General features: G+C 41.2%; 1 protein-coding gene across 4 annotated transcripts in view; it reads right to left on the bottom strand.

Moving 5' to 3' along the window:
- Positions 1 to 9051, bottom strand: part of Dennd5b (DENN domain containing 5B) — a 116534-nt gene extending 107483 nt beyond the window's left edge. For 2 of the 4 annotated variants that reach the window (XR_015047537.1, XM_029478754.2), the window contains exon 1: positions 8558 to 9051. Coding sequence is in view for 3 of the 4 variants with exons in the window: in XM_029478754.2 (XP_029334614.1) it covers positions 8558 to 8684 (127 nt within the window). In the remaining variant the exon portion in view is untranslated. The remainder of the gene's footprint in view (positions 1 to 8557) is intronic. The other 2 variants (XM_021165869.3, XM_021165870.3) reach the window with 1 other exon arrangement.
- Between the last annotated feature and the right edge of the window lie 3301 nt (positions 9052 to 12352).

Genomic DNA, 12352 nt, shown 5'->3' with positions numbered 1-12352 from the left:
GAACAACATTATGAACTAACCAATACCCCAGAGCTCTTGTCTCTAGCTGCATATGTATCAAAAGATGGCCTAGTCAGCAATCACTGGAAAGAGAGGCCCATTGGACTTGCAAACTTTATATGCCCCAATACAGGGGAATGCCAGGGCCAAAAAGTGGGAGTGGGTGGGTAGGGGAGTGGGGGGGAGGGTATGGGGGACTTTTGGGATAGCATTGGAAATGTAAATGAGGAAAATACCTAATAAAATATTTTTAAAAAAAGAAAGAAAATAAAAAAAATTGTCTCTGTTCTTATTACTCCTGCTACATGTAAAGGGAAGCTGCAGACATTCTAGAGTCAGTGCCCAGGGGTGACCATGGAATGTTTACATAACCTTATCTTGAGACTTAGGAAGGAAACTGCTGCTGTTGTTGGGCGGTCCAGCCTCCTCAAATATTGTCTAAAGCAACATATAAGGAAGACAGCTACGTTTTCTTCACAAGTTTCTTGTAACCTCTGAACATCATGATTTTGCTGAGTGATACAGAGAAGTCTCACAGGCCAGCAGGACAGAGATCCAGAGTTGTCACCGAGTTGCCTCTTCGGCTCACTAAGCTTTGCTGTCTTCCCACTTAATTTATTGTAGTGTTTTCCTTTCTCCTTTCCATTAGAGGAAAAAAAAAAAAAAGAACAACTAAAGAGTAGATTATTTTAATGTTACGTTCTCAAGATTCAAAGTTATTCTTTCTTTTCCTATTATAGTTTAATTACTGATGGTATGGAGGGATTCTGAAAGGAATCAAAATGTATTGCAAGCACCAGGGTTTTGAGTTCTCTGACAGTGTTTACTGAAGGGGAACTTCATTATATAGCTAGTTATTCTTTGAACCAATAGGACTATATGTTGAGATCTTTACAAATATCACATGCCAGATTAAATAGTAACAATTTGGATAAAATATTTTGCTGATGCAACTAGAAATTATTATAATTAAGTAAATTGTGCCAATTTCAGAAAGACAAGCATTGTGTGTTTTCTCTCGTTTTCATTCCTGGGTTTTCATGTGGATACTTAAAGCAGCTGCTTTATCTCACATGAAGATAGAAGTATCAGGCCAGGTGTGGTGTACATGACTTTAGCTCCTGCACTCAGAGAGCACAGTAGGTGGATCTGGGAGTCCCAGGTCTATATAGGAAGTTTCAGAACAGCCAAGGCTACATAGAAAGACAATATCTCAGAAAACAAAACAAAATGAAAGAAAGAAAGAACACAGAAGTTAACCGAGGAACAAAGGTGACTAATAATGAGTGATAGGACAGGGCTGGCAAGATGGCTCAGTGGTTAAGAGCGCCGACTGTTCTTCCAAAGGTCCTGAGTTCAAATCCCAGCAACCACATGGTGGCTCACAACCGTCCATAATGAAATCTGATGCCCTCTTCTGGAGTATCTGAAGACAGCTACAGTGTACTTACATATAATAAATAAATAAATCTTAAAAAAAAAATGAGTGATAGGACAAAAAAGTTCAGAGGGTAGAAGGATTTGAGCAGGATATGCTTCATATATAATATGCACAGGCATAAAATCTTTAAAAATAAATTTTAAAATATTACTCAGTTTTTTTTTTTAATTAATGTTCAGTTCATTTAGCAGCAATCATGTGGTCACTCTGGCTTCCAGTTAAAAACCGGAAATGAGAAGTTCTATTTTTATTTTACATTCTGTCTCTGTGGAATAACAGGTGGTGGTTATTTCCTTAAAGCTGTCTGATATACACTCTAGTTTTAGATCTGAGTGCATATTACTGTTCAAATGGACAACTCACAATTCTTTAAAAATAACAAAGCACTTACTGCCCTTTGTCATTTCAAACCAACTACTGTATTTATCTTTACTCTTGGTAAAATAAGAAAGTGCCATGAGAACTAAAGTCTACAAGTTTCATTTTATAAATCTTTCAGACAGTATTTAAAACAGACAGTCCTCAGGAATTTCTATTAAAATTACTGAGATATACTGGGTACGGTGGTGGCATACTCTTATAGTCCCAGCACTTGAAAGGCAAGAGGATCAAGACTTAAAAGTCATCTCCTTATCTATTCAGTGAGTTCTGAGGTCAGCATTGGATACATGAGACCCTCTAAACAAACAAACACACAAACAAACAAACAAACAAATGGAACAAAAAGATGCTCCGTTTTCTAGATAAATCTGAGGTAGAATGCAAAATAAAAAAACACAGAGTATCTTCAAACTCTTGTTTTTTAAATTTTTACACTGATTGACCTGAAAGAACATCAAAGCCAAGGCATTTGTGGAAGTCAGAGGACGGACGGCTTTCCAGGTTTGGTTTGGTTCTCTCCTTCTATAATGTGGTCTCAGGTCATCAGGCTTAGAAGCAGGTAGGTGCTTTTCCTGCTGAGTTAAAACTCTTTTACGACTATTATGATTGTGTGTGTTTGTGTGTGTGTGTGTGGCTGTTGTTTTATGACTATTATGATTGTGTGTGTGTGTGTGTGTATTGTTGTTGTTGATGATGATGATGATGCACCTGTGACGGCAAGAGCACAACTCTGTGGAGTTTGTTCTCACCTTTCATTTCTAGGGGACGGAACTCAGGTCATTATAGAGCTTGCATCACTAATTTTACCTAATCTCCAAAAAGCAGCTTATTAATAACTAACAGATAACAACTAATATGCTATTACTAATAAGTTCATCTTTGGAATTCCTTTGTTTTTTTTTTCTTAATCTATTTTCGAGAATTTAGATAAAGTCCAAGTCGCTCATTACAGAAAGATTAAAACAGTGATTTTCTTTGACCATAAGCAATTTACTGGTCATGTATTATACTCTTTCAATCCAGACGCCAAGTTCCCACGTCTAAAAGGACAACTATGAAAATCAGCAGTGTGGAGTCTCTCCTGAGCTCCTTACCCAAGAAAGCTCTAAGTTTTAGCCGTTTCCTAAACAAGCAATTTTATTTTATTTTAAAGGATTTTTTGTTTTGTTTTAAAATATTTATTTATTTTATGTATATGAGTACACTACAGCTGTACAGATGGTTGTGAGCCTTCATGTGGTAGTTGGGAACTGAATTTTAAGACCTCTTCTTGCTCTGGTCGGCCCCGCTCACTCAGTCCCTGCTGGCTCTGGCTCAAAGACTCATTCACTATTATAAATAAGAACACTGTAGCTGTCTTCAGACACACCAGAAGAGGACATCAGACCTCATTATGGCTGGTTGTGAGCCATCATGTGATTACTGGGATTTGAACTCAGGACCTTTGAAAGAGCAGTCAGTGCTCTTACCCGCTGGAGCCATCTGGCCAGCCCTAAGCAATTTTATTCTATGAAACTTTCCAATAACATTTTATTCACAAAGGGGGAAGGCATATTAAGTCATACACAGATAAAAAAATTAAAGGTTCTACTAAAAATATAATTAAATACATACTTTGGACATTAAGGAAGAAAAAACTTTTTAAAGAATAATTAATTGTTTATAAAACTCATATCTGGCCAGGCAGTGGTGGTGCACGCCTTTAATCCCAGCACTCGGAAGGCAGAGGCAGGCGGATTTCTGAGTTCGAGGCCAGCATGGTCTACAGAGTGAGTTCCAGGACAGCCAGGGCTGTCTCAAAAAAAAACAAAAAAGACAAAACAAAAAACAAAAATCATATCCACACTTAAATCTGAGTTGTTTCTTCATTTCTAAAAACAGCTTTTTAAGGAAAGCTAAAGTTTTATGTTGTGCAAGGAGATCTGAGCAGGCTGGAGAGAAACTCAAAGGCTCATAATCTCATTACATAGCAGCAGGGTTAAAGAACAAAGGTCAGGGAACAGGGGAATGGAGTGCAAAGTCGTTTTCACACTAGAAAGTAGACTATCTCATTATTTTAGAGGCGTTAAAGGATAGTCAGTTGGATTTACAAAAGCAAGAAATCACTTATGCAACCTTTTAATATTAATACTTTATTATTAAGAGCAAGAAAATTAAAATTACTTTACCCGTACTTGAGTAATCTCTCAAACATACACTAGTGCTTCAGGTGTCCCTTCAAAGACTTTCAGGAAGTTGTCACCTGATCTTTTCTAATGAGTTCCATAAGGCACAGAAATAAATACTGCTTGTATTATGTATTATTGTAATGTGTGTATACATGTCAACAGACATTGCATTCCAAGGTCTCTATCCCCTAATGATTCAATAAGATATGTCTATTTAATGGCCTTGTGTCCACATTCAGAAAACACTAAACTTTTACTGCTGCTTAAATGAGATTTAACTTCAAAAGCAAACATAATTTTGTTACACTTTCATTAAACAGGCTTCATAATTCTAAAGGAGACTCTACAATTGACTGAGTCTCCCTTGGCAGGCAGTCATACCTTTGGTTATTCTACGGAGCTCTGCTACCTAAATTTTAAGTCATAACCCTATCAACAGTCACATAAAATGTGAAGAGGGGAGTCACAAAAATGGAGTAAACACTAAAAGGATTATGAGCATGCAACAACTAGAAATTAATTTAAAGATCAAATGCATAAAGAATTGAAGTGTTTCTGGCTCTACTGTACAATATCACTGAAGTCTTGGTTTTGAACATGATCACATTTTTGCCAGGCACAAGATGTCTTGCCACCAGACACTAATGAATGTTCTCTCAAACAACCTGGATCATAGTCATGCCTACTATATACAGCTATGAATTATAGGTTTTATTGTGCATTTGAAGTTTTCTGGGCCTGGTGGTACATGCCTGTAATCCAGCTACTCAGGAGGCTGAGGCAGGAGGATCACAAATTCAAGACCTAGCTGGGTTACCAAGTGAGTACCAGCCCAGCCTGGTCAATTTATGAGACCCTGACTCATAACTGAAAATAAACAAAGGAGCTAGGGCTAGTCATGCTGGTGAACACCTGTGATCCCAGCAGAGGCAGAACTCTCTGAGTTTGAGGCCAGCCTGATTTTCATAGTGAGTTTCAGGATAGCCGGGCTATGTAGTATCTATATCATAAGACTCTGACTTAAAACAAACAAAAAACATGTGAAAGGAATTTTTTATTAAAATTAAGACAAAATTTAACATTTCTGAAATGGTTCTTAATATACTTTTGTCATGTAGAGTAGTAGTAGCACCGACAATTACAAAATCAAAATAGCAGTCAACTCGGAAATTGCCACCCATCTCCTGCAATATCAAATATTCTGCCAAAATTTAATTCTTTACAAAAAAAATAAGGCCATATATTTGTCTCATTCATATGCAAATATATTTTCATTCCCGGCAGATGGTAAAACTGTATGTATATCAAAGAACTATTTTTTTTTTTTTTTTTTTTGGTTTTTTTGTTTTGTTTTGTTTTTCGAGACAGGGTTTCTCTGTGTAGCCCTGGCTGTCCTGGAACTCACTTTGTAGACCAGGCTGGCCTCGAACTCAGAAATCCGCCTGCCTCTGCCTTCCGAGTGCTGGGATTAAAGGCGTGCACCACCACGGCCCAGCTTAAAGAACGATTTTTGAAATAAAATTTCTTATGATTTTTTTCAGTAAATGTTTGGTTTGTATACCTATATTCTCAGAGTTATATAAATTTATCTGGCTAAAAGTAGTTATGATTGGAGAGATGGCTTAGCAGTTAGGAGCACCTTTTGCTCTTCTGGAAGACCCTAGTTTAGTTCATTCACACTGGGCATCTCATAACTGCCTGTAATTCTAGCTCCAAGAAATCCAATACCTTCTGGTCTCTGTGGATACCCATGCATATACATACACACTGGTGAGAAATTAAATTTAACATCTTAGTAAACGAACAAAAAAATAGAAGGGATCAAAAGAAATCTTAGGTCTACAGAACTTGTCTGGGTAATTCTGCACCATTTGTCTTCCTCTAACTGTAAATGTGTTCCAAGCTAAAAAGAGAAGAATTGTCAATATCAGCAAAAGAGATCCGTGGAATGAAGAGTGGGTCTTACGATTTGTTTTCTACCAATTTTTATCCATATGCCCCTCTTTCACTGTCTCCCACTCATCCCTTCCACCAGGAACAAGATGGTTTATAAATGATTCACAATAAATAAGACCTGTTGGTGTTTCCACTAAAAAGATGTTTCTTTCTGGCACACAAACTTTCAAGGTTTGGAGGTATGGCTGTCAATGAACCAATGAAGAAATAAGTACTGACAGGAGTGGGAAGATCCAAACAAAATAACGCTGACATAATCACCTCAGGGGTACCAATGTCTATGTTTTTAAAAACTGTGAGATCACAGGCATTGTTTTTGTGAACAATTGCACCAAAAAGTAAAGCCAAGTATGAAATCACATAGATAAGTTTGTTTATTCAGAAAAAGGATACACTTAAGACAGGAGATAGGAAACTTTTTTTTTTTAAATCTTATCTTGTTATCCCAGCCACTTAAACTTCCTTAAAGGTTAAGTTGAACTGAAAAGAAATTAGCTTAGAAAATGAAACACTTGCCAAATAGCTGTATGATTCCTAAACCTTAAATCTATAAATTCCTAGCATGCAGGGGTCACAACCACCCCTAATTCTAGTTCCAGACGATCTAACACCCTCCACTCTCTTCTAAATGCTGAAGGCATCAGACATGCACATAAACATTCATACACATAAGATAAATCTAAAAAAAAAAAAAAAATTAAAGGGTTGGTGAGCTGGTTCAGTGGGTAAGAGCACCCAACTGCTCTTCCGAAGGTCCTGAGTTCAAATCCCAGCAACCACATGGTGGCTCACAACCATCCTTAATGAGATCTGACTCCCTCTTCTGGAGTGTCTGAAGACAGCTACAGTGTACTTACATATAATAAAGATAAAATAAATTTAAAAAAATTAAAAACAATTCCTTCATTATATTACTAGCACAGAATATCTTTTTTCCAGATTTTTATACTTTTTAAGTGTGTGTGTGTGTGTGTGTGTGTGTGTGTGTGTGTGTGTATTAGAGAAAATGCCCTCAGAGGCCAAGCGTGTCAGCTCCTTTAGAACCAGAACTAGAAGTGCTTATACACCTCCTAATCTGGGTGCTAAGAATCAGACTTGGGTCCTCCTTCAGCAAGAGTAGTGCATGTTTTCACTGAGCAGAGTATTCTGCTGGCCCAAAAATCTTTCTCTTCTAAGTAGTAATACAATAAGAACAATCAAAAGAACAATAGGAGATACTGCTTTCTGAAGACTGAGGTGAATGAAAAGGGCAAATACAGGCTTTTTTCTTTCATCATTCACCTGCCATAGAAGGCCCAAGAAATCCTAGTTGTTTAGAGGAGTCCTGGAAAAATATATATTTTTACTAGCCCAAAAAAAACCTCTTTCTCCAAAATCACTGTTGCAGACACCCCCCTGCAAACGTCATGTCCCTTAACCATACTATTCTTAACATGTACATGAAATCTTAGCTGAAGAAACAGTAGGATTACATAATTATACATAAAGGGAAAACTTGGTATTTCATTATTCCTCTAAAACTATACTTAGTTTTTGTTGAAAACATTTTGCTGTGAAGCTGACTTAATAATATGCTCAATTAAGACGTGAGACTGTATTAGTAAAGGCTGACCCGTTTTGTTTACTATCATTTATTATTTAATACATTCTTCCCAGCCCTTTCCTCAAAGGAAGAGAGAAAAAATCTATACTAGTGCAATCAACCAGGGATGCTATATTCCAAAAAAGCTGCTTTGAAAGGCTATGACCTAAGTGTTTAGCACTGACACAGATAAAGTTCTGGTGGTAGGCGTTATGTGTCTCACCCTTACAAAAAAAAAAAAAAAAAAAAAAAAATCACAATTCAGATTCCACAGAGGAAAGCGGAATGAAAAATTCAGTCAGTTATTTCCCCCGGCCTGCTTTCTACATTTCACATTCCCCGGTCCCTATCATCCTTCAACTGCCCGGGTTCCCAGGGTACATTCCCCAGCTCAGTCCCGCACTGCGTCACCAAACCCGTCAAATGGGGGCCATGCTCCTCCAGTGACACCTCGGCGGTGACTCACGGCGCGCCCCTCTTGGGGAGGATTGTCCAACTACATCAACTCAGAAACCAGGCAGGGGTATCAACAAAGCATCAGGCCGCAACCCAAGCGTCCAAAGGTCCTCGCTAGCTCGCGGCACTGGCACTGCCAAATCCACAGGATTCCAAAGGGTGACTCTCATCGCAGAACCAGGGGGAGGGGTGGCGCCAACCCAGAGCGGTCCGGGTCGATCCCGCTGGGCCTCCTGCCCGAGCGGACCTCACCGTAGCCCCGCGGTCCCGACTCCTTCATGGAGCTGCCGACCACCGCATCGGCCGCCAGGGCCAAACTTCACGAACCACTGCACAGCCCGGTCCCGCGCGCCATGAGCCACCCGCAAGCAGCGGAGGGTCGGGCCCTCTGGGGACCCGCACGGGTTACGAGGACCCAGCACCCAGGGGCTTAGCCAGAGCGCGGAATTAACAACAATGTCATTATGTCGCCCACGAGTGCCCATCTAGCCGGAGCGCGGCTATAGCCGCCGACTTTTTGTCTGGAGCCCGCACCTCGCCTCCCTAGCGCCTCCAAAGCCAGCCCGGCCTTACCCGCCAGCTCGTCGGGCTCCAGCCCGCTGTCCGCATCGATCCCGCACAGCACGAAGTAGTGCGCGAAGCGACAGGCGGCCGGGGAGGACCCCGAGCCCGGGCCCGGCGCCGCGCTGCTACCGCTCATCCCGCCGCGCTGCCGGTGCGACCGTCGCTGGGGTTCGCGGAGGAGGCTCTCCGGCGTGAACCGATGAGAAGCCTCGCTGAGAAGCGTCGCAGGCTTCCCTCGCGGAGGAGGCCACCGCGCCGCTCGGACTGCGGTCTCCGCCGCGACCCTAGGACGACCCCGGCGCGCCCATGGCCGCGCAATCGCCGCGGCCGGGATCCTTCTAGACGCTGGTACCGGGGAAGCGGCCTCGGGCTCGCGCGCGGACCGGAGGGCGGGCGGGATTCCGCCGCGGCGGGGGAGGGGCGCGCAGGGGGAGTGTCAGCTAGGGAGGCCCGCGCCGCCGCGGCTGCGCCCGCCGGAGCGCAGCGTCTGGCGCCCGCGGGTCAACTGAACCGCGCTGCGCGACGGGAGCGCCCGCAGAGCTCGGTGGCGCGCGGTTCGGGGCGCGCACCAGTGAGCTCGGAGGATCGGGGGCGCGTCTGGGTGCGTGCCCGCCCGCGGTAAGAGCGAGGAAACCTCTCTTGCACGGCGCAGCCCCCAACAGTCGGTTCGAGCGCGAGCCGCAGAGCAGGATCGTATCTTCCAGAGAGGATGTCGCCCAACCCAACCTAAACAATAACGTAGCTTTGAAAAAGGGAGACAGCACGCTGAGGTCATTTCCCACAACGTCTGTACCGTATTTTTAAACTGTCATGCAGATGCTTAAACCATTTTAAGATCCTAGTCCCCGGCTGGACGTGGTGACTCACATCTATAATTCCAGCACTCTTGTGACTGAGGCAGGAGGATCCGGAGTTGGAGATGAGCCTCTGTACCTAGTGAGACTCCATCTCAACACACACACAAATGAGGCAGGGTAAATAACAACCTGGGTAATTGACCCTTAGCTTCTATCGTACCCTCCAATAATCTTCCGGAACCCTTGAAATGACTTCTCTTACCGTTTTAGCTGGATTGTACTTGGGATGGGGAGTATTTATGCTTCCTGGTTCATTCTTTCCAGTATCTATAGAACCTTGGGTCCCACTTGACCTGCCATTTATATTTTAGTGAATGAAAGAATGATGATAATCTAGGTAGTATCAGGCTGGTGCTATTGGGAAAATAACCAACTTTGAAATCTGTAATGTTTATGGACATTTAATGTTATGCAATTATTGCTTCTATTATGCAGAGTACACATAAAAATATTTTACTGAGTATTTCTATTTTTGTTGGCGACTTCTTGCAGGATGTTAGATTCTAAGCTAGTCAAATATAGCAGAAAACTGATTTATTTTTTGTACTAATCAAGAAACATGCTTTCTGTTCATTTGAGCAGTAACTGATTTATAAAATTGTAAACATTAATGATTTAGTTTTGTTTTATTAACATATATAGAATACTGGATTTAATCATGACATTTCCATACATGTACTTTCTTGTTTTATTTTTTGAGACAGAGTTTCTTTGTGTGACAGCTCTCGCTGTCCTAGAACTCTATTTGTAGACCAGGCTGGCCTCAAACACACAGAGATCCTCCTGCCTCTGCCTTCTCAGTGCTGGGATTAAAGGCAAGTGCCACCACAACCCAGCTTCATGTACATATTTCATCATATCTTTTTATAACCTTCTTGTACCCCCTGTCTCTGATCTCCTTCCTTTTCACATCAACTCCTTCTTCTGCTTTCATTTCTTTAACCTTTTTGGTGATCAAATAAGTTCACCAAATTTATTTTAATTTTAAAGACTTTTTAAAATGACATTGTGTGTGTGTGTGTGTGTGTGTGTGTGTGTATGTTGGGGGGGGGTCAACACCTTTAATCCCAACACTCAGAAGACAAAGCAGGTAAATCTCCATGATTTGGAGACCAGGCTGGTCCACAGAATTAGTTCCAGAACAGCCAGGGCTATGTTAGAATACTGCCTTCCATTCTGTTGGGGGTCCCTAACACAATTGCCACCTGAATGGAAAACCTTCAGTGGAGTCAGTAATCTCAGTTTTAACCTCTAATTAGCATAAAACATGCCAAGCTGTCACAATTCCAATTTCTACAAGAAAATCTGGAGTGACATTTTCTTATGCCAAGATTTTGGCTTTCTAGGAAAATCTTATAACAAAGACTACTTGGAAAACTGTATCCCTTATTATTTAGCTTTTTATGTTTTATTACATTTTATTTGTTTTGTGACGTGTGTATGTGTGTAGGCATGATTGTGGGGGTCAGAGGACAATTTGTAGGAACCAGTTCCCTCCTTCCATCATCCTAGGTCCTAGGAAATGAGCTCAACTTGTCAGACGTGGCAGCAGGTGTCTTCCCCTGATGAACCATGTTGCCAAACCCCTTATAGTTTTAGAAAAGGGGTCAGTTCATGCCAAAAAAAAGTTTGGTAGTATAGCAGCTGATTTAAATTTTTGTTTAAATTCTTTTCTATCTTATGTATGTCTACTACTATTAAGTATCCTCAGCTGGAGAGATGTTAAAATGTTTCATATATGCACTCATAAACACAAACACACACATAACCTTACAAGGCTGTTATTAAAGAATTCATACAACTTAATAATATTTTTTAAAAACATTTTTAAGAGTCTGTTCTATATATACTATGTGGTTTCTGGGAATTGAACTCGGGTCTTCAAGTTTGACAAGTGCTCCTGTCCACTGAGCTATCTTGTCTGCCAACCAATACAATTAAAATTTTGTTTTTATTTGTTCATATGTAAGTATATGTGCCTGTTGGTATCTATGTATCCCATGTGCACGCAGTGCCCAGAAGGCATCAGATCTCTTGGACTGAACTGGAGCTACAGGTAGTTGTGAACTGCCTGATGTAGATGCTAAAAATCAAGCCAGGTCCTCTGCAAAAGCAACATGTGCATATAAACACTGGGCTATATCTCTAGCCTTACAATACAATTTTTCTTTTGAGGCAGGAGGGTGTCTATATTCCTGGCTGCTCTGGAACTTGCTATGTATACTAGGCTGGCCTTGTGCACAGAGCTATGCCTTGCAAGGTTGTTACCTGCCAGAGGTCTGGGGAAAGACTCCATGTAGTGCCTCCATCCTGGCTTCTGGTTTCTGCCAGCATCACTGTATATTTGGTGGCTGTCTTAGTAAATGCTCTATTGCTGTGAGAAAACAGCATGCCCACAGCAGCTCTTATAAAAGAAAGCTTTTAATTGGGGCTAATTTACAGTTTCAGAGGTTTAGTCCATTATCATCATGGTGAGAAGCATGGCAGACATGGTTGATGGAAAGGTGGCTGAAAGTTCTGCAATTAGATCAGCAGGTAGTAGAAAGAGAAAAACTGGACCTGGCTTGAGGATTTGAAACCTCAAAGCCCATCCCTAGTGATACATTTCTTCAAACAAGGTCACACCTTTTAACAGTGCCACTCCCAAATGACCAAGCATTCAAATCTAGGAGCCTTTGGGAGCCACTCTTATTCAAACTACTACATTCCACTTAGCCTTATCACAATACAGAAATGCATTTAATTCAACTTCAAAAGTCTTCTTAGTGTATAACAGTCTCTACACTGTTTAAAAGTCCAGAGTCTCTTCAGAGAGTCATGGCAATCTCTTAACTGTGACCCCTGTAAAATAAAAATAAAAAAACAGATCACATACTAACAATACACAGAATATATATTCCCATTCCAAGAAGGAGGAAAGGGAGCATAATGAGGAAATACTCGATCA

The sequence above is a fragment of the Mus caroli genome, unplaced genomic scaffold, assembly GCF_978045245.1.
Source record: "Mus caroli unplaced genomic scaffold, Mus_caroli_1 scaffold_7, whole genome shotgun sequence".
NCBI classification, from domain to species: Eukaryota; Metazoa; Chordata; class Mammalia; order Rodentia; family Muridae; genus Mus; species Mus caroli.
Note: the sequence above shows the minus strand (reverse complement) of the source record. Positions and strands in the feature narration are given on the sequence as shown.